Consider the following 21,856-nt stretch of genomic DNA (forward strand, 5'->3'; position numbering starts at 1 on the left):
TCCTTGCAGTCCAGGGGATTCTCAAGAGTCTCCTCCAGCACCACAATTCAAAGGCATCAATTCTTCGGCAGTCAGCTTTCTTTATGGTCCAGCTCTCATTTCCATACATCACGACAGGAAAAACCATAGCTTTGACTATTCGGACTTTTGTTGGCAGGGTGATGTCTCTGCTTTTCAAGATGCTGTCAAGGTTTGTCATCGCTTTCCTCCCAAGAAGAAGGCGCCTTTTAATTTCAGGGCTGCTGTCTCCATCTGCAGTGATCATGGAGCCCAGGAAGATAAAATTTGACACTGCCTCCATATCTTCCCCTTCTATTTCCCAGGAGGTGATGGGACCAGTGGCCATGATCTTAGTTTTTTTGATGTTGAGTTTCAGACCGTTTTTTGCACTCTCCTCTTTCACTCTCATTACAAGGTTCTTTAATTCCTCCTCACTTTCTGCCATCAGAGTGGTATCATCTGCGTATCGGAGGTTGTTGATATTTCTTCCGGCAATCTTAATTCCGGCTTGGGTTTCTTCCAGTCCAGCCTTCCGCATGATGTATTCTGCATATAAGTTAAACAAGCTGGGGGACAATATACAGCCTTGCCGTACTCCTTTCCCAATTTTGAACCACTCAGTTGTTCCATGACCAGTTCTAACTGTTGCTTCCTGTCCCACATATAGGTTTCTCAGGAGACAGATAAAGTGGTCAGGCACTCCCATTTCTTTAAGAACTTGCCATAGTTTGCTGTGGTCCACACAGTCAAAGGCTTTCGCATAGTCAATGAAGCAGAAGTAGATATTTTTCTGGAACTCTCTGGCTTTCTCCATAATCCAGCGCAAGTTAGCAATTTGGTCTTGAGTTCCTCTGCCTCTTCGGAATCCAGCTTGTACTTCTGGGAGTTCTCGGTCCACATACTGCTGAAGCCTACCTTGTAGGATTTTGAGCATAACCTTGCTAGCGTGCGAAATGAGTGCGATTGTACGGTAGTTGGAGCATTCTTTGGCACTGCCTTTCTTTGGGATTGGGATGTAGACTGATCTTTTCCAATCCTCTGGCCACTGTTGAGTTTTCCAAACTTGCTGGCATATTGAATGTAGCACCTTAACAGCATCATCTTCCAAGATTTTAAATAGTTCAACTGGAATGCCATCACCTCCACTGGCCTTGTTGTTAGCCAGGCTTTCTAAGGCCCACTTGACTTCGCTCTCCAGGATGTCTGGCTCAAGGTCAGCAACTACATTGTCTGGGTTGTCCGGGATATCCAAATCTTTCTGATATAATTCCTCTGTGTATTCTTGCCACCTCTTCTTGACGTCTTCTGCTTCTGTTAGGTCCCTTCCATTTTTGTCTTTTATCATGTTCATCTTTGCGCAAAATGTTCCTCTAATATGTCCAATTTTCCTGAACAGATCTCTGGTCTTTCCTTTTCTGTTATCTTCCTCTATTTCTTTGCATTGTTCATTTAAGAAGGCCCTCTTGTCTCTCCTTGCTATTCTTTGGAAGTCTGCATTCAAGTTTCTGTAACTTTCCCTATCTCCCTTGCATTTTGCTTCCCTTCTCCTCTCTGCTATTTCTAAGGCCTCGTTGGACAGCCACTTTGCTTTCTTGCATTTCCTTTTCTTTGGGATGGTTTTCGTTGCTGCCTCCTGGACAATGTTACGAGCCTCTATCCAAAGTTCTTCAGGCACTCTGTCCACCAAATCTAGTTCCTTAAATCTGTTCTTTACTTCCACTGTGTATTCATAAGGGATTTGGTTTAGATTATACCTGAGTGGCCCAGTGGTTTTTCCTAATCTCTTCAGTCTAAGCTTGAATTTTGCTATGAGAAGCTGATGATCAGAACCGCAGTCAGCTCCAGGTCTTGTTTTTGCTGACTGTATAGAGCTTCTCCATCTTTGGCTGCAGAGAATATAATCAATCTGATTTCGATATTGCCCATCTGGTGATTTCCATATTCCCTGTTTACCTGCTGTGATTTAAATAAACCTTCAAATTAATTGCACCTGTGGGTAGCCTTCAACATTCCCTCTAAATTATGCGGTGTGCAGCTATGCAGCGCTGCATCAGTGCTGCACACCTGCAGCCAGTGTTGCTGCCCATTTGGTTCTGGATGCGGCCAGGACCCCATGCACAACAAGCAGGGGACCTGCTCAACACTAGCAGAAAATTAGAGGGAACGTTGATAGCCTCAGATCATCTCTGGTTGTACCTTTTCCCCACTAGGGCAAATAAAGGACCTCATCTGCAGGACCTACAGTCTTACACATTCAAAATGGCATCAAGTCATGGATGACTGAGCTAGCTGTACAGTTGCAATCTTATGTACATCTACTCAGTTCTGTTTATTTCAACACGACATAAGTTTAAGATTGTAGCCTCAAGTATTCATGTAGACTTACAGAGAGAAGATTGCCACCTCTCCTTGCCTATCCAACTCCAGATGGGGACTACCAAGACATGGACTGGTCTCTCTGTGAGTTACAGCACCCATTTGTCCCAACAGTTGCAGCTGCAGCTGGTTGGCTATACAAATGCATCATTTGCTGCACAGGTTTGAGCGCAAGCAACACTATAAAATATACATTTATTTATTCGTTCACTGTAGGTCCTGCTGTTCTGTGAAATAGTGCTAAAGGCAGCAAACTTCAATGAAACATAATAAACTACTGTAAAAACAGCAATAAAGTGTAAAATAAACAGTACTGGAAATGATCAGGTCACACATTACTTATGTGGCTCAAACAATAAGTTCAAACCAAGAAAAACACTATTTACAAATTAGCTTGTCAGTGAAAAGCAGGTTTAAATAATAGGCCTTAGGGACAGACGGTTGTCAGGGATAGGCTGTCCAAGCTTTTCTTCAGGCCCATGACACCTGAGCAGCCACTGGAATGTGCTTTACATTCTCACAAGGCAAATGTTCACAATGCACTGTTTACTCTTCATATAGCCTCTCCCACTGGAATGTTGTAATGTACGACAATGTGAAGATGATCTCTTGAGTTTAAAAGATATAACTGGTTCTGCAAAGTCTTCAATAAACCCTGCTGCTTGCTTACTGGGTAGCTTTTACGGACATATCTTCAGGTAGCCTTTGCGTTGTAAAACATACAGTGAAAATAATCTGTTTTACAGGGTTGTTGTGCAAAGAAATGGGGTCTGAAGCACTATATAGGCCTTTTATCTGTGAAGATTCTCAATCATCCAGGTGTGGTTATCTGGAAGTTGGCTCATAGAAACAGGATTCCTTTCTTATTAGGTGGAAACGTTTGAAACATTTCACTGCTCATCCAAGTAGCTTCTTCAGTCTGCTGAGTAGTGAAACCTTTTAACCTAACAAGAAAGAAGTCCAGTTGCCATGACTCAACTTCCAGATCTATAGGCGTTTTTTTTTAATCAAAACATCAATGAGAAAAACCTTAACGTAAGTTAGAAACTGGAACCTATGATGGACTGTTGTACTGTGAATTGTTTATGTTCAGGCTTGCAGTCCATCAATAATGTCCTCTTTCTAGGACAACCCGTTCTTCCATTTCCACATCTTGAAATCTGTTAATTTTCAGGGCTGACGGAGCATGTTCGGTCCTCATTAGACTGCCTTTTCAGTCCTTCTTGCTTTTTCCTCTTTGGGGAGGAACCAGGGAGAAGCTGATCTCAGCTTGGCCGAAAGCCAAGTGGTTGCTACAACTGGTTTTTATTAACTGAAAAAAAATTAAACTTTATAGAAGTGTGTTTTTTATCTGAAAACAAATCCACTTACATACTCTGTATGGCCAATTTAAAGAAACGGGGGGGGGGGGGGGGTAAGAGGATTCTACTGCTTCTCAAAATCTGTTAGTGAAATTGACCCTCAGTCCCCCCAAGTGTTTGAGGAGTATAATGGCACCATCTAGTGGTAAGAGAAATACTTCATAACATTAAGTATTTATGTATTTATGTTAACCGACCAGATAGGCGGGGTATAAATAAATAAATAAATAAATAAATAAATAAATAAATAAATAAATAAATATACAAATACAAATACAAATACAAATACAAATACTACTACTACTACTACTACTACTACTACTAATACTACTACTAATACTAATACTAATACTAATACTAATACTAATACTAATAATAATAATAATAATAATAATAATAATAATAATAATAATAATAATAATAATAATAATAATAATAATAATAATAATAATAATAATAATAATAATAATAATAATAATAATAATAATAATAATAATAATAATAATAATAATAATAATAAAAGGAAACTGAAGCAGAGACCAGCTTCAATTTTGCATCAAGGAGCATCAGCTTAAGATAATTAAATGACTCGCAATGAAGAAAATTAAGAAGACAAAAATGTTGTGGCACCTTAAAAAACTAACTGCTATATTTTAATGTGAGCTTTTGTGGACAAGTCCACTTCCTCAAACATAAGAGATGGATTGCATTGTATTTTCTGACTTATATTTATACAAGGATGTATTTAGGCAGGGTGGGTTTGATTTAAATATGTTTCAGTTTATCCTTAAGGAAACACTTAAATTCTATGCCATTGGAAACAGCAGAGCTGAGAAATGTGTATCTTCATTTGGATTGTGTCCTAGTTTTGCAATTCAAGCTTGTGTCATTTCTGAACCAGTGCCTCCTCCAGTCTCTGCCCCATTGCACTTCTTTAAAAAAAAGTTAGTGAGGCATTCAAGGACTTTGAAAGATAGGTTCAAGCATTTTTCTAGCAAGACAATGCCAACGGGCAGACAAAAATTGCAGACCCAAAGAGACACCACTGATGGATGAAGCAATAACAGCCTCTATTTGCCGGATGTATGCAGCAGATCATCACGTAAACTAGGTGATTTTCTTTAAACCATTGCAGAATAAAGATGGCCACTGCCCAGAATGGTGTCATTGTTCTATTTGTGGGCCAATGACTCAACTCTCTAGCTTCAGGGCCAAAATTTCACTTTATCGAGATAGGCAAAAGAGAATAGCACAAGGAGGCAGTGTTCACAGGAAATTGTGAAATTCTTACTGACAGTTAAGGTTACGTTTTTAGATTATACCTCTCAGAATGCCTGATGGAGTTGTCATCCGAAAGTAACTTTTCTTATCCATGCAACCTGAGACTGGGAAGGTGTGAAGCGGATGCTATCCCCAATGGTGCCTTTTTTTGCAAAGACTGGACAATTCTTACATACTACCTTTCGTTTAGGCATCCTTCAGTCTCGAGGGACTATGGTAACGTGCTCTGTATGGAGGACATGGAACAGCATCTAGTGTGGCTGAGAAGGCTGACTCAAGAGGCACAATCCCTTCCACATTGCAGACAAGTGCAATCTGTCCCGTTAGTGGCTGGGGACTGCCCAGCTTAAGGTGGGCAGTAGCTACCTAGTGAGGTGCAATGACCTCTCCCACCGTCGGAAGTAGCCCCTGGCATCATGCTCTACGCCAATCAAGCAAAGACTTATAACTGGCAACTGCTACTTCCTGTGTTGTTTTGATGCTGTATGCAAAGCTCCAGCATGAAGCCTGGGTAAAATAATATGGAGGATAACAGCAAATCCCCCCTCTCCACATCGCTGAAATGGTCCAATGGAAAGGCAAGAGCCAATACAACTGGTTCCAGCGACGTCGCAGGAGTTGCCAGAATGACACGAATTGCCTCCGGGACTCCGGCTCCAGATTTTGCCTCGAGGTTAACTCCTCGAGGGGCTTCACTTAACTAGGGCTTATTTTGGGGGTAGGGCTTACTTATATTACAAGCATCCTGAAAAGTCACACTAGAACTTATTTTCAGGTTAGGTCTTATTTTCGGGGGAACTGAGTAGTTTCCTTAAGGGTGCATGTAAGCGCCTGAGAATTGTGCTTCTTAGAGAATTCCAGAAACATGAATTCCTTTGTGGTGCAGTGGTTAAACTGCTGTACTGCAGCCAAAACCTGGGTTTCTATCCAGCTCAGAATTGACTCAGCCTTCTATCGTCCCAAGGTTGGTAAAATCAGTACCCAGCTTGGGGGTTTGGGGGGGGGCAATGTGTAGCCTGAATAATTAACTTGTAAACCACCCAGACAGTGCTTTAAGTGCTATAGGTAAAGGTAAAGGTTCCCCTTGACAATTTTTTTTGTCCAGTTGTGTTCGACTCTAGGGGGCGGTGCTCATCTCCGTTTCCAAGCCATAGAGCCAGCGTTTGTCCAAAGACAATCTTCTGTGGTCACATGGCCAGTGCGACTTAGACACGGAATGCTGTTACCTTCCCACTGAAGTGGTCCCTATTTATCTACTTGCATTTACATGCTTTCGAATCGCTAGGTTGGCGGGAGCTGGGACAAGAGATGGGAGCTCACTCCGTCGCGTGGATTCGATCTTACGACTGCTTGGTCTTCTGACCCTGCAGCACAGGCTTCTGCGGTTTAGCCTGCAGCACCACCACGTCCCCATTTTAAGTGCTATAGGGTGGTATTTAAGCAGTATGCATTGCTTTCTCTCTTTTTTTTAAGGGAGGGAAGCTGGTGGTTGACTTTTGGAGTTTCCAAGGAACACAAAATCAGTCAGACCACCTTATTTTATGACCAAAGCCCTGCTGGCATAGCTACACACACTGAATGGTAACAACATTACTAGCAGGGTTAAGATTTCTGGTGCCTTCCCATAGCTTTTCTGACTTGCAAATTCCTTTCATTGAGTGGAAGTTGTGGGAGCCATGGGATGAGAGGAGGAAGTGTTCCATTACAGAAAATATCCCAATGCCCATAATATAATTCAGTGGCTGTGATTCTGTAAAATGAAAGATTTCCTCCACCCTTCCTTTAGCTCCCACTCAATGAAAGGAATTATTCACAAATCCGAAAAGCCAAGAAAGAGGAAGGGAAATTCTTTCATTACTCCAAATCTCCTCTTGCTGGTGATGCCATAATCCTTCCACTGGAATAGGTACATCTACAAGATTTCAGCCATCAAAACATACTGTGCACAAGTCAGGAACTGCAGACATTTGGATATGCTTCTTTACTCTATTTTTAAAAGAGATTATTAGCATGGTATGGTTTGGACCAGCCAAACTATGGGGACCATATAGCCCCCTGGGGGGGGCAACAGACTGAGAACAATTCTTCACCCACCACCTTATTAGTTTCATCATGTCATTTATACAATCCTGATTCAACCTATATTTTTCATATTGTATTTATGGCTGTGGCCAAAGAAAGGTTGAGAGGCTGGTTAAACCATTATACTTTATACTTCATACTTTAAAGAAAGCTGAAGAACTGTATTGTGTGGTGAGTCACAGTAGTACCTACGAAATAATTCCATGAAGTTATATGATCATCTGTATTTTCAGTACTCAAGTCCTTTCTCACTACCTTGGTTGCCATAACATAAATGCAAGAACCTAGCTTCCATTTGTGTGATTTATTTCATCTCTGCAGGTGATGGACAGCTCAATGCCTCTGATTGGGGAGCACATAGAGGAAGACAGACAGCTAATAGCAGATCTCGTTATCTCCAAAATGACACAGGTCTTCCTGAGTACAGGATCCTCCCCTTCACCTCTAAGACCTTGGGTAAGAAAATAGGTGTTCTCTCTTCCAGAGAAGTCAGCATGTTCTCACAGCCTTAACACATGCTCAGATAACTAAATATCTCAGTATACTGAATTTTCAGTATCATCAGAAAAATGTTTTATGTAACATAATAGATTATATTATCTATTATTAATATACAATAAATTATAATATAATTTATTAATAATACATTATAGCATTGAAGCTATTTTTCTAATATCCCATAAATGAAATTGGATTCACTGTGGGCAAAGCTTCGTTAGATGTAGTTCTGTGGTTCTATGTATAAAATGAATGAGAGGACAGAGGGGGTTCTTAACTTTCCCCATGGTGATATTTTACATCCAAAATGTCCTCCTTAATGTGGCTTTTACTTACCTAGTCCACTAAAGAAAAGATGCAGGCATATGTGCTGTTTATCCTGTAATATATTCAACACATATTACATGGTATGGTTCAATGCCCCTTCACGGATTGCTGCCTTGTTGTGGCGAAGGCACTTGAATAATCCAGAGAAGCTATGGGCTATGCCGTACAGGGACACCCAAGACGGACAGGTCATAGTGGAGCGTTCTGACTAAACACGATCAACCTGGAGCAGGAACTGGCAAACCACTCCAGTATCTTTGCCAAGAAAACTCCATGGACAGTAACAAAAGATATGACGCTGGAAGATGAGCCCCTCAGGTTGGAAGGCGTCCAACATGCTACTGAGGAAGAGAAGAGGACAAGTACAAGTAGCTCCAGTGCTAATGAAGTGGTTGGGCCAAAGCCGAAAGGATGCTCAGCTGTGGACGTGCCTGGAAGTGAAAGAAAAGTTCAATGCTGCAAAGAAAAATACTGCATAGGAACTTGGAATGTAAGATCTATGACCCTTGGTAAGCTGGATGTTATCAAACAGGAGATGGCAAGAATAAACATTGACATCCTGGGCGTCAATGAAGTAAAATGGACGGGAACTGGCAAATTCAATTCAGAGAATTATCATATCTACTATTGTGGGCAAGAATCCTGTAGAAGAAATGGAGTAGCCCTCATAGTCAACAAAAGAGTGGGAAAAGCTGTATTGGGATACAGTCTCAAAAATGACAGAATGATTTCAATATGAATCCAAGGCAGACCTTTCAACATCACAGTAATCCAAGTTTATGCACCAACCACCAATGCTGAAGAAACTGAAATTGACCAATTCTATGAAGACTTACAACACCATACCTGGGCTAGTCAGGTATAATCTAAACCAAATCCCTTATGAATACACAGTGGAAGTGAAGAACAGATTTAAGGAACTCGATTTGGTGGACAGACTGCCTGAAGAACTATGGATGGAGGCTCATAACATTGTACAGGAGGCAGCAACAAAAACCATCCCAAAGAAAAGGAAATGCAAGAAAGCAAAGTGGCTGTCCAACGAGGCCTTACAAATAGCAGAGAAGAGAAGGGAAACAAAATGCAAGGGAGATAGGGAAAATAACAAAAAATGGAATGCAGACTTCCAAAGAACAGCAAGGAGAGACAACAGGGCCTTCTTAAATGAACAGTGCAAAGATATAGAGGAAAATAATAGAAGGGGGGGAAACCAGAGATCTGTTTGAGAAAACTGGAGATATTAAAGGAACATTTTGTGCAAAGATAGACATGATAAAGGACAAAAATGGTAGGGACCTAACAGAAGCAGAAGACATCAAGAAGAGGTGGCAAGAATACACAGAGAAATTATACCAGAAAGATCTGGATGTCCCGGACAACACGGATGGTGTGGTTCCTGACCTTGACCCAGACATCCTGGAGAGTAAAGTCATGTGGGCCTTAGAAAGCATGGCTAACAACAAGGCCAATGGAGGTGATAGCATTCCAGTTGAACTATTTGAAATCTTAAAAGATGATGCTGTTAAGGTGCCACACTCAATATGCCAGCAAGTTTAGAAAATTCAGCAGTGGCCAGAGGACTGCAAAAGATCTGTCTACATCCCAAAGAAGGGCTGTGCAAAAGAATGCTCCAGCTACCATACAATTGGACTCATTTCACACACTAGCAAGGTTATGCTCAAGATCCTACAAGGTAGGCTTCAGCGGTATGTGGACCAAGAACTCCCAGAAGTACAAGCTGAATTTCGAAGGGGCAGAGGAACTAGAGACGAAATTACTAACATGCGCTGGATTATGGAGAAAGCCAGAGAGTTCCAGAAAAACATCTACTTCTGCTTCATTGACTACGCAAAAATATTTGACTGTGTGGACCACAGCAAACTATGGCAAGTTCTTAAAGAAATGGGAGTGCCTCACCACCTTATCTATCTCCTGAGAAATCTATATGTCAGACAGGAAGCAACAGTTCTGATATGCAACAACTGATTGATTCAAACTTGGGAAAGGAACACAACAAGGCTGTATATTGTCCCCTGCTTATTTAACTTATATGCAGAATGCATCATACAAAAGGCTGGCCTGGATGAATCCCAAGCCGGAATTAAGATTGCCGGAAGAAATATCAACAACCTCAGGTATGCAGATGATGCCACTCTGGTGGCAGAAAAGGAGGGGGAATTAAAGAACTTCTTAATGAGGGTGAAAGAGTAGAGTGCAAAAAAACTAAGATCATGGCCATTGGTCCCATCGCCTCCTGGCAAATAGAAGGGGAAGATATGGAGGCAGTGACAGATTTTACCTTCTTGGGCTCCATGATCACTGCAGATGGGGACAGCAGCCACGAAATTAAAAGAAACCTACTTCTTGGGAGGAAAGCGATGACAAACCTTGACAGCATCTTAAAAAGCAGACATCACCTTGCCGACAAAGGTCCGCATAGACAAAGCTATGGTTTTTCCAGTAGCGATGTACGGAAGTGAGAGCTGGACCATAAAGAGGGCTGACTACCGAATAACTGATGCTTTTGAATTGTGGTGCTGAGGAGGCTCTTGAGAGTCCCCTGGACTGCAAGGAGAAAAAACCTATCAATTTTGAAGGAAATCAACCCTGAGTGCTCGCTGGAAGGACATATCCTGAAGCTGAGGCTCCATCTCATGAGAAGACTGGCCATCTCATGGTTCAAAATTGGGAAAGGAGTATGACAAGGCTGTATATTGTCCCCCTGCTTATTTAACTTCTATGCAGAATACATCATGTGAAAGGCTGGACTGGATGAATTCCAAGCCAGAATTAAGAGAAGACTTTGGCCATCTCATGAGAAGAGAAGACTCCCTGGAAAAGACTCTGATGTTGGGAAAGTGTGAAGGCAAGAGGAGAAGCCAACAACAGAGAACCAGATGGGTGGACAGTGTCATCGAAACTACCAGAATGAATTTGACCCAACTCCAGGAGGCAGTGGAAGACAAGAGGGCCTGGCATGCTCTGGTCCATGGGGTCACGAAGAGTCAGACACAACTTAACGACTAAATAACAACAACAAATGGTTCGATTTGCATATGCTGTTTATCCTGCATACTGCCTCACATATTTACATAAAAAGGTGATCTCCGGAAACACAAATAAAAATGCTCTGTGATGAAAACCAAGAGAAACAAATGGGTACTTTTAACACGTATACCATACATGGCTGATAAAACACATCCTATATGAAAAGTTCAGTGACAGGAGATCTGATTCACATGGGAATTCTGTGCACCTGCACAGTAAAGATGCTACAGAGCACATTTGGTCCACATGCAAGTCTGAAACCTAGATGCTTAAGAACCATGGGACCCCTGAATGTGCTGATTACCTGATCGATGTTGTCAAATTCCCATTCTCTGCCAGGTGATGGTGCTGATGTCAAAAACTGAGAAAGCCAATCCTCCAGAACAGTAGTCCCCAACCTTGGGCCTTCAGATGTTCTTGGACTTCAACTCCCAGAAATCCTGGCCAGCAAAGGTGGCAGTGAAGACTTCTGGAAACTATGGTCTAAACACATTTGGAGGGCCATGCTTTACTCCCCTCTGTTTTAATTAATAATAATGTGCCATCAATTCTGACTCATGGCAATCTTCCTGGGTTTTGCAGATATGAAATATCAAAGCAGGATTTACCAGTCCCTCATTCAGGTAGCATTCTAGAATAATGCAGGCCACAAGTGGTAGGGGCATATAATCCTCGAAATGGCACATACTTCAGGTGATCTCAACTGGCCCCTTTCTCAGAAGGCAAAGTGGGGGTTGAACTCCTGACTCTACAACTAGGTCAAACCAGCTGTTCATGCTAAACTATACCCCTGTTTACGAAGGTATTAAAAGAAAGGGTAGAGAACCTTTGACCTTCCAAATGTTTTAGACTATAACTACCACAATCTTAACACTAGGGAAACTTCTGAAAACATTTGGAAAGCCAAAAGTTTCACACCTTGCATTGAAAAAACAGAAGCTGTGAACCAAGCTAAATACAGTGGTGCCACGCAAGACGAATGTAATTCATTCCGCGAATAGCACTGTCTTGTGAAATTTTCATCTTGCAAAAAGCGGTTTCCGATAGGAATGCATCGCAATACATTCCTATGGGAACCTTGCAAGATGAAAATAATTCATTCATGTTGCAAGGCAACAGTCTTGCAGAAAACATTCGTCTTGCAAAGCACAGCCATAGAAGAAGCCGTCTTGCAAGGCACCACAGCGATCGCAAAAATCATTTGTCTTGCGGGTTTTCGTCAAGCGAGGCGTTCGTCTTCCAAGGCACCACTGTAAGTGTATGCCTACCACTCCAGGTATCTGTTAAACAATGTTGCAAAGCAACCAGCATTGATATGAAGGCTCTTTTAGAAACATGTACTCCAGATTGTAACTACAAGTTTATCTACTAAACAGCCCCCTTGTTTGTTATCCTTGTTACTAAAGACATCATTCCCAGTTAAATACATGTACAGAATTTATGCTGTTATGGACAATATGTAGTATAGCTACATACTTACCACATTTCTGATTTTCAGTTGACAATAACGTTTTGTTTTGTTTCTAGCCACAGTCAATGAAATCACAGTTGCAGACTCAATCCGGCCCCCAACTTGGACAACTTTCCCAACCTCGCCCGCCACCTCAAGGTACAAACCTTACTGCAAAACATACAAGGCATGGCTTGCCCAAGACACTGATATGGGGGAGAAAGTTCAGAACTTTATAGAAAAGGAAGGCACATTAAAAAATACCACTTTTGTTCCAAGAGAGCGTTTTCTAAAAGAGGCTTAGGTCTAACTTTTAGAAGAGTGAAGAGCCCCCCAAAGCATGCAAACAATACCTTTAAAAGCTCTAGAACCAATACAACATGATAAATAAGCCAAAATATTTTAACTCAAATATGACACCAAAATATGAGCTTTAAAATTTATTTATTACTATAAGTGTCAAGTGAAGCAAGAATTTTAAAAGATTCTTAGAAGAACTGTGACTTTTTAAATTACAGGAATGAAGAATGTGCTTGAAAATACGATACAATAATGCAGTTTTGAAGTTCCTCAAGAAAGGAGCAAGCTTTCACCGAGTGTCTTTAAGCTTGCAATATTTATAAACTGGTGTTTCTAACCTCAATCTAAGATGTGAGAATAATTTTAACTCTAATAAGTTACTGCAAGTCACTGGATTCTTAGCATTCAGCCATGTAGATATTGGGAAATCATACTAAAGACGTGACTGTAATGCTCATGGGTAAAGAGACTATTCTCTATTGAAATGCACCTCTTTGCTCTAGGGGGGCCACGCCAACCTCAAGGACCACAGCCTGCACGGACAGGAGCTCCACCCCAGCAAAGGCTCTCTCCGCAAGGTCAACAACCTCAGAGCCCCCAGTCCACCTCACCCCAGCAGCAGAGGTCACCTGGATCTCCCCAACAGACTCGATCATCAGCCGGAAGTTCACCGAGTCAGCCTTCCAAACCTGCCACCTTTCCTCCACAGCAGCCTCGACCCCCAGCTCAAGGGCGAGGTCCTGGTCAGCAGGGCTCTGGAGAAGCATCAAAGAAGCAGGCTCCTCCTCATCCACACCTAAAGTAGGTCCCTATTACTGTATATTAGATGCCTAATGTAATTTCTACATTAAACAGAGCAAAGATCCAACAGTACACACTGGTATCCAAGCCAAGACAGAATAGCGATTTCCTTTTCCGGTTGCAGTTCCATATGGTATCTAAAATACCTACTCCAGAGGTTTTTCCCAGTCCTCCCCAGTAGGTTTTTAAGGTGTATGGGGGAAAGAGAGGGTTGTCATGGGGAAACAGTGGGATCCAGAGGAAGTACACCACTGGACTTTGGTTACAGCGCATGGGGACAGCAGAGGCTGCAGTAATTCAAGTATCTAATTCAAACTACAGTGGACCCTCTACTTACGGAATTATCCGTATTGGAATGGTGGCTGCAGGTCGAAAAGTCTGTAGGTCGAGTCTCCATTGACCTGCAATGCATTGAAAACCGATTAATGCTGTAACCCGCCATTTTTTTTTTTCTGGTCTGTAGGTCGATTCTCTGGCTGCAAGTCGAACCTAAATTTTGCTGCCAGGGAAGGCTATAAGTCGAGCCATCTCATCTGTAAGTCGAGGGTCCACTGTACATGCTAAAGTTTTAGAGGAGATAGTTGTGTTAGTCTGTGCTAGCATATCAGGCAAAAGCAAAACAAAAATAAAAAATAAAAAAGACAAAAATAGTCTGGCACTTTAAAAATTAACTGCTATATCTTAATATGAGCTTTTATGGACATGTCCACTCTCTTCAGACATCAGATATTCTTCAGACTAGTCCACAAAATCTCACATCAAAATATAGCAGTTGGTCTTTAAGGTACTACAATGTTTTTGTCTCCATTTTTTATTTTTGCTTTGTTTTTGCCTAATACAAGACATACATACAAAATAAAGGTGCATCTCTCTGAGTTACTGGTCCATTTCAATTTGCCAAATAATAATTTGGCCCTTCAACATGATTGTAGCATAACTACCAAAACCAAACCCTAAATGCCAAAATAGAAATGCCATACCAGCTTACTGAAAATAGTATCAGCCATTTGTTACCTTTAAAAAAAAAACTTCATCTTCCCCTACGTTGCCAAGCTGTCAAAAGATGCTGACAAGGCTCTAAATGATCTGTAGTAAATACACTTCTGCACCTTGCATAAAGCACACAAGCATTTTAGAGCTACATCTTCTTCCACTCTGATGCACAGAGGGAGGGTAGATTGTGGCAGCTTGCTTTTCTCACCACTGCTCTGCACACCACTTGGAGGAGGAATCATTTGCGTACAAGAAGCCAGACTGGCCCCATCTTTGCTGTCCTTCTGCAAGAGGGCCAAGACTTTTCTCTTCAGGCAGGCTTTCCCTGAATGGCTGTCTGTCTGAGAGGTTTTAAAATGGGGTGATTTTATTTTTGTTGCTTTTAAATCTGTTTTAGTAATGCTTTATATTGCATTTTTATTATAATGTTTATTTAATTATTTTTTAAGTATTTGATTAATTTGCTGGTTTTGGCTTTAAATATTGTGTTTTTAAACGAGGTAAGCCTTCTTGGGTCCTTTTTTGAGGAGTAAGATATTTTAAATAAATATTAAAAATATTTTAAATAAATAAATAAAAATACACCTGTAGACATGCAAATGCAGGACATGGTGGCACTGCAGATTAAACTGCTGAAGCCTCTGTGCTGCAAGGTCAGAAGGCCAGCAGTCGTAAGATCGAATCCATGTGATGGGGTGAGCTCCCGTCGCTTGTCCCAGCTCCTGCCAATCTAGCAGTTTGAAAGCATGTAAATGCAAGTAGATAAATAGGTACCACCACAGTGGGAAGGCAGCGGCGTTCCATGTCTAGTCGTGCTGGCCATGTGACCATGGAAACTGTCTTTGGACAAACGCTGACTCTATGGTTTGGAGACCGGGATGAGCACTGCACCCTAGAATTTGACACGACTGGACTAAATGTCAAGGGGAACCTTTACCTAGACATGCAAACAGTGGTCTGCTCAAGGTGGCTGATTAGCAACTAGGAAAGTTTTATACCCAATGTGTTGTACAGTGAACACGGAAAGGTGACTATTAAGCCAAGTGAGCAATGTGACAGTACATAACTTCACCACTTGAACTTCGGCCATATCACTGGATTAACCTTATTAGGGCTGTTAGAAATTTGTCACAATGAAAGCCTGATTCCATTATTAATTAATCATGGGATCCAAAGCATTCATTGTTTCTTTGATCTTTCTTTTCTTACATGGAACACATCTTCCAAAAAAAAATTTCTACTGAAATTCAAGAGTCTTAAACTTCCACATCTTCAAACTGGCTCAAGTGAAATCTGTTACTAACATGTATCTAACTTGTTGGCACCAATTGTTCCACTAAAGTTTCCAAACTTAAGAACAGGAATAGGTTACCTACAGTGCTCCAGGGATTTGTACAACTAGCTCCCTTGGGGAGTTGCGCACACTCCCGTAATGCAAAGATTTCTCTTACAAAAACTGTGTTTTTAATACTAAGAAAGCTCCCTTATGCTTTCTGGTGGTGATGTTAAAAAACTGCCATCAATAGTAAAGTCATTCCAGGGGCAACAATTTCCAGTACAGTATTAACATGTTCCTTTTCCTGTTTGGCAGTCCTGCTTCTCAAAAATGGGAAGGGTGACACAGGACTTATAGATGACTCATGACAAAAATACTCCAGTTGATGACATCAGCAGCTTTACAGAGCACAACTCACACAAACAGGATTTTAGCCAGTGCTTTGTTTGCAACACAGGTATAATTAAGTTAAATTTCAAAACAAACTAATGGGTGGAGAACAATATTTATGTTTTGCTAATGTGAATTTTTTTCTAATTATCTAATTATTTTTTCCCACTACTTCAAAAAGTTTTTACTTAAGTATAGAAGTGGTTTACACATTTCAGCAGAACATTCAAAATGTTATGCCGTATGCTTTTCAACCCTAAGGGTATAGAACGGAAAATAGGTAATTAAACGTTTTGCTGTCTTCTGCAATGTTTAAATGATGCTAAACACATTATCTTGGAGAAATTGTATATACTTTGTTATACAGTGGTGCCTCACACAACGATGTTAATTGGTTCCAAAAAAATCAACGTTGTGTGAAACACCATTTCTCATAGGAATGCATTGAAAAACGGTTAATCCGTTCCAATTGGAACGGATTGCCATCGCTGAGTGAAAATCCCCATAGGAAACATCGCTGTGTGAAACAATGTTTCCTTCACTGGAATGTATTGAAGCCGACTCAATACATTCCAATGGCTTTGCGAAGTCCTTTTTCGCTCCTGTAAAAGTGTCTTACAATGTTTGGAAGCTGTTTTAAATGATTGCAATGGTTAGTCCACCTCCTGAAACCTATGCAAACTGATTTTGGTGTTGTTCTGACACTTCGTTAATTTATGATGATTTTTTGTTTTTTCCATTGGAAACCATTAGGCAGACCATCCAATGGTTTCCAATGGAGAAAATTCAAAAAATCATCATAAATTAACGAAGTGTCAGAACAACACCAAAATCAGTTTGCATAGGTTTCAGGAGGTGGACTAACCATTGCAATCATTTAAAACAGCTTCCAAACATTGTAAGACACTTTTACAGGAGCGAAAAGGGAGATCGTTGTGTGAAAATCCCCCATAGGAAACATCACTGTGTGAGGCAGCAAATTTGACAGAAAAAGGCATCGTTGTGTGAATTCATCGTTGTGTGAGGCACTCGTTGTGCGAGGCACCAGTGTACTTTGTAACATTTATATCTCATCTTTTCTCTGGTGAGACCAAGGAGGTTTAGATGGCTCTTCTCCTTCCCATGCTATCCTCAAAACAGACCTGAGACACAAGTCATGTTGAGAGACCATGTGCTCTCCCTAGGCCTATAAAGTACATTTCCAAGCTCTGACTGATACTTTGATAGTCGCCCAAGAATACCAATGCTTCCAGCCTGGTCCTCCGTTTATGTCTCCAAAGGAAATGTCCATATTTAAAATTCTTTTCTTTTCTCTTTCACAGCAAGTCACAATCTCTTACAAACACCTTCAGCCTCTCAGAATCTTCACAGCGGGGAAATCCCAACGAAGACGAGGCAAAAGCTGAAACCATCCGCAACCTGAGGAAGTCATTTGCTAGCCTGTTTTCTGATTAGTTTTTCAGCCTGGAGTTAGAGCAATTTTGGATGTGTGTTTTTAAATTTCCTAACTGTTTTATATATTCATCTGTCTAGTCTTGTCCTTGGATTACCCAGTATTATGTATAGTTTCTTACAGAGCCTATTCTTACATACAACAAAGGGATGCATCTCAACACATAGTGGGATCTTCCACATCCAGACTCTTCTGAACAGTGCATAACCATGACAATATGCACAATATATGCACGCATTTCAAGTCTGAGGGTAAAGTTCATGTGATACTGAGCTTACAAATGTGGACACCTTATAGGGATATTTATAGGAGACATATGAATGAATGGCAACGGTGGGTGGCGCACAGTCCTGATGCCTCACCACTCATTCACTCATTAATCTACTTTACTGTTTATATGAGTATGCCCAGAATTTACAAATAGAACCTTTTAGTTATCTTTCAATGGCTGAAACTCTGTTGCTTGGCCTAAGAGGTTGCACTCATTGGGGATATGATGAGTCACGTCCTCTTGATTCCACTGATTCAAACGGGCCTAGTTAGTACAACTTGCCATGCTAAAGTAAGCCACAACTAGAATAGGCCCATATGAGTCAAGGGAAATTACAAAAGATTTGACTCACTGAATCGCCAAATTCAACAGGCCTACTCTAATGCAACCGACTACACTAAGAAACAGGACTTCAGCCTGTCTGTTATTAACACACCCCTTATGTATATATTCAGTTTACTTGCTTCAGAGGATCAGAGATAATTAAAAAGTGTCAACAATGTAAAAGGAATTCTCAAAGCTAGTACAGGGAACTTCAAGAAGCATAAATCCAGCCATAGATTACAGCAACCAACTTCCTGTTGAACTAGAGCCAATTTTGCATGTCAAAATGAGAGAATTTTCAAAATGCCCTTCTTATAATATTCACAGCAGAGCAAGCATCTATGATGCTAGGTGTGGTTCGCAGTACTTTCTACATGGCTTAACAAATTCAAATAATTTCTAGCGAGATTATTTTGGTCAACAGCACCTGATCTCAAATCCATTCTAATTCTGAGCCGCACTTAAATTTAGCATCCTAGTGGCATTGGGAATGGGTAGTGAGGTTATTCTGGCTCAAATTATTTTGTTCCTTTTGCTACAAAGGTTCAACCTCCCCAAGACCCCAACAGCTATTTTATGCTGATCCTACGCAATACAGTTCAAATACAGACACATGATGCACATCACACTTGTGAACATGCAAAACGTATTTCAAATTTACTGTAGTACAAAAATAGCCATAATACTTTTCAAATAAGGACTGGACCCAACACACTTCCTACAGAAACCCAAGAGTCAGGAAAAGTGCAACATCAGCATGACTATGGATATGCTGAAGAAGCCATGTCAGATGCCGATTAAGAACAAAATTAGTAGGTATAATTTTAAAAAGATATCCAGCCAGTCATAGAATGCAACAACTAAATGCTCTAGTGGGAACAAAGAAGGGGGTATTTGGGGGTTACCCAAAATAAAGATTTGCTTCATTGTAATCCTGCTGCATCTTCTCCCATACCAGTGTCAGATTCTGCCCTTAGCAACATATTTTCAAAGTCTGGCAAGATGAGACTACCTTCTAGGCATAAAAAGAGGAAGAAAAGGCAAAGAGGAAGAAAAGTTCATGCCAGGATTCTAGCTATCCATTTTCACTTTGGAGCTGAAGAACATGGTTGACTTCCTTTTCACAGCACTATCTATGCAACACTGAAATAAACAGGACATTGGCCTGGCACCACACTTCCGATGGAAGTAAACATAGTTTTAACAAAGACAGCTGGACTAAATGATAAGGTATCCATAAGCTTATCATTTGACTTCTCTACACTCAAAATTAAACAGAATAGCTAAGATGTCGAAATGCACTAAGTCATGCCATGGGCCCTGCCCCCAATCTTAATGAGGGGTGGGAACAGGTCGTGCTTAGTACTAAGAATTTTTTTTTTTACTATTTATTTATTTAAAATATTTTTATTCTGCCTTTCTCCCTAAAAGGACCCAAGGCAGCTTACATCATTAAACAGACCATATTTGAAACCTAAAAACAGTAAGTATACAAATATTAAAATTAAACAAGTATTATATTAAAAACAGTGAATAATATCAATAGTAAACACATTTAAGAGCTCCAGAGCACAATCCATCTTTTAAAGCCCTCTAAGGGAAAGCCTGCCTTTAGAGAAAGGTCTTTGCCAGCCTGTAGAAAGTGTTGTGTTGTTTTTAGTACACCCAAACTACTCTTACAATTTTTTAATGGCTAACAAACCTGTTCCAATGTTACTCACATGCACTGTGACACAGAGTGCACCTTAAATTGGACAAAGACTAAAATCAAATCTCATCACAGCACTATTCAAATTTTAACCATCTTCAAGCTTCTCAACTGAGCCATCTGCTTAACTCCAACCTTGCATGTCAAACTGAACAGCAATAGAGCTCCAATCATTTTACTTCCTAGTCTCAGTTGCTGTAACTATGATTTCCACAAGGTGATATAAATGCAGTTAGAAATCATATCAGAAGACTAATCTCCTGCAAACTGCTAACAGAGCTTTCCTTTCAACCAGCATACCAAAATGTGGCTTTTAGTGGTTAAAAACACGGATTCATGCTCAAGTTTATGCTGAAGAACTCTATTTAACCTACCTCATCATAGAGCGAAATCACATCACCATTTGTACTAGAATGCTACAAAAACAGTGAATATTTCCTCCCATAAAAAGCTTGTTTTGCCATCAAAAAGGCTAATTATACAAGTGGAGTGTGTAAGCATCCCATTCTAGCTAGACTCTTATAAGGTAACAAGAAATAGCTAGAGTTTAAGGGCACTCCCTGGAAAAGACCCTGATGTTGGGAAAGTGTGAAGGCAAGAGGTGAAGGGGACGAGAGAGGACAAGATGGTTGGACAGTGGCATCAAAGCTATCAACATGAATTTGACCCAACTCCGGGAGGCAGTGGAAGACAGGAAGGCCTGGCATGCTCTGGTCCATGAGGTCACGAAGAGTCGAACATGACTTAATGACTAAACAATAACAACAAAGGGCATATCAGAGCTAAATTCTTATACTCAAGCCTTTTTATACAGCTGATTTAGGTTTTATCACTTTAGCCATTATAATCTAGCTCAGAAATTTAATAATTCAGTAGGAGTGTGCCTCACCAAAGCTGTGTAAGAACTTAATGGGCCACTACTGAAATGAAAGATGTTTTGTAAAGTTTAACACTACATCCCCTCAAAACAGTTTTATGCTGAAATATCAAGATTTCAAAGTAAATGGATGACTCTAATGAAGAGTCAAGCAAGCAATAATATACAAAGTGCTACTATCTAACTACAAACCCCATCTTTAGGGCAATGCACATAAAAATGCACAGGCACATTAACATACACATTCAGAAATGTTAAGTTTGGAAATGTGTGTAACAGCTGTAGTTGCACCTTCTTCCATTTTCTTCCAAAAACATACCACAATGTATCACATTCAGAATCCAATCAATGCTGTTACATGGGACTACTACAGAGTGGTTTACAGTACAACTGGGTGAAATGAAACTGAAAATACTAGTCAGAAACTTCACTCATGAATGACAGATGCAATTCATTTTCCAAACATAAATCATTTTGTTCTACCCACCACTCTGCAAGCTATATTCATGTCGATCTTTCAAGGAGGTACCTTCCAGCCAGGCACTCTTTGTGTTCTCAAAACACAAGCCACAACTTGTATTGACTATATACACATTTTCAGGTATGCATACAGCAATACAGAACAAGACACCGAAGATTATTTGACATGACATAACAGACCACCAGCAAAGTTGGTGAGAAACTACATTTTGAGTGTACTCATTTCCACTACATTGTGTTGACCTTATTTGGTTGTACAGTGGGTTTCATCATCTTATTTTATGATGCACTTAAAGCTATTTCCTGATACCTGCAAGAGAATCAGCAAGTACAAAAAGGCAACTTCTTGCTAAAGCTTTAGGCATTCTTATGGTTTTTGGTTAGGATCTGGGTTATACTGTAGCATGTTATTATTCAACTGTCTATAGAATGAACTGTTCAATATATTTTTTTCAAGTGTAAGAAACATTTTACTTCTGTATTCTTTGTGCATTGAAGAACCCAATACCAAAATTGCTTTTCAAGTAATAAAAGGAGGGGGGAACCCTTTAGCAACAGAA

At 40.5% G+C, this 21,856-nt stretch overlaps 1 protein-coding gene across 1 annotated transcript in view; it reads left to right on the forward strand.

The window, feature by feature from the left end:
• Positions 1-21,856, forward strand: part of SYN3 (synapsin III) — a 240,444-nt gene extending 218,588 nt beyond the window's left edge. Inside the window, exons 11-14 of the mRNA XM_073000041.2 lie at positions 7,422-7,556; positions 12,501-12,582; positions 13,227-13,524; positions 17,506-21,856. Coding sequence (XP_072856142.1) covers positions 7,422-7,556; positions 12,501-12,582; positions 13,227-13,524; positions 17,506-17,638 — 648 coding nt within the window. The 3' untranslated portion in view covers positions 17,639-21,856. The remainder of the gene's footprint in view (positions 1-7,421; positions 7,557-12,500; positions 12,583-13,226; positions 13,525-17,505) is intronic.

Source organism: Pogona vitticeps, chromosome 5, assembly GCF_051106095.1.
Source record: "Pogona vitticeps strain Pit_001003342236 chromosome 5, PviZW2.1, whole genome shotgun sequence".
Taxonomy (NCBI): domain Eukaryota; kingdom Metazoa; phylum Chordata; class Lepidosauria; order Squamata; family Agamidae; genus Pogona; species Pogona vitticeps.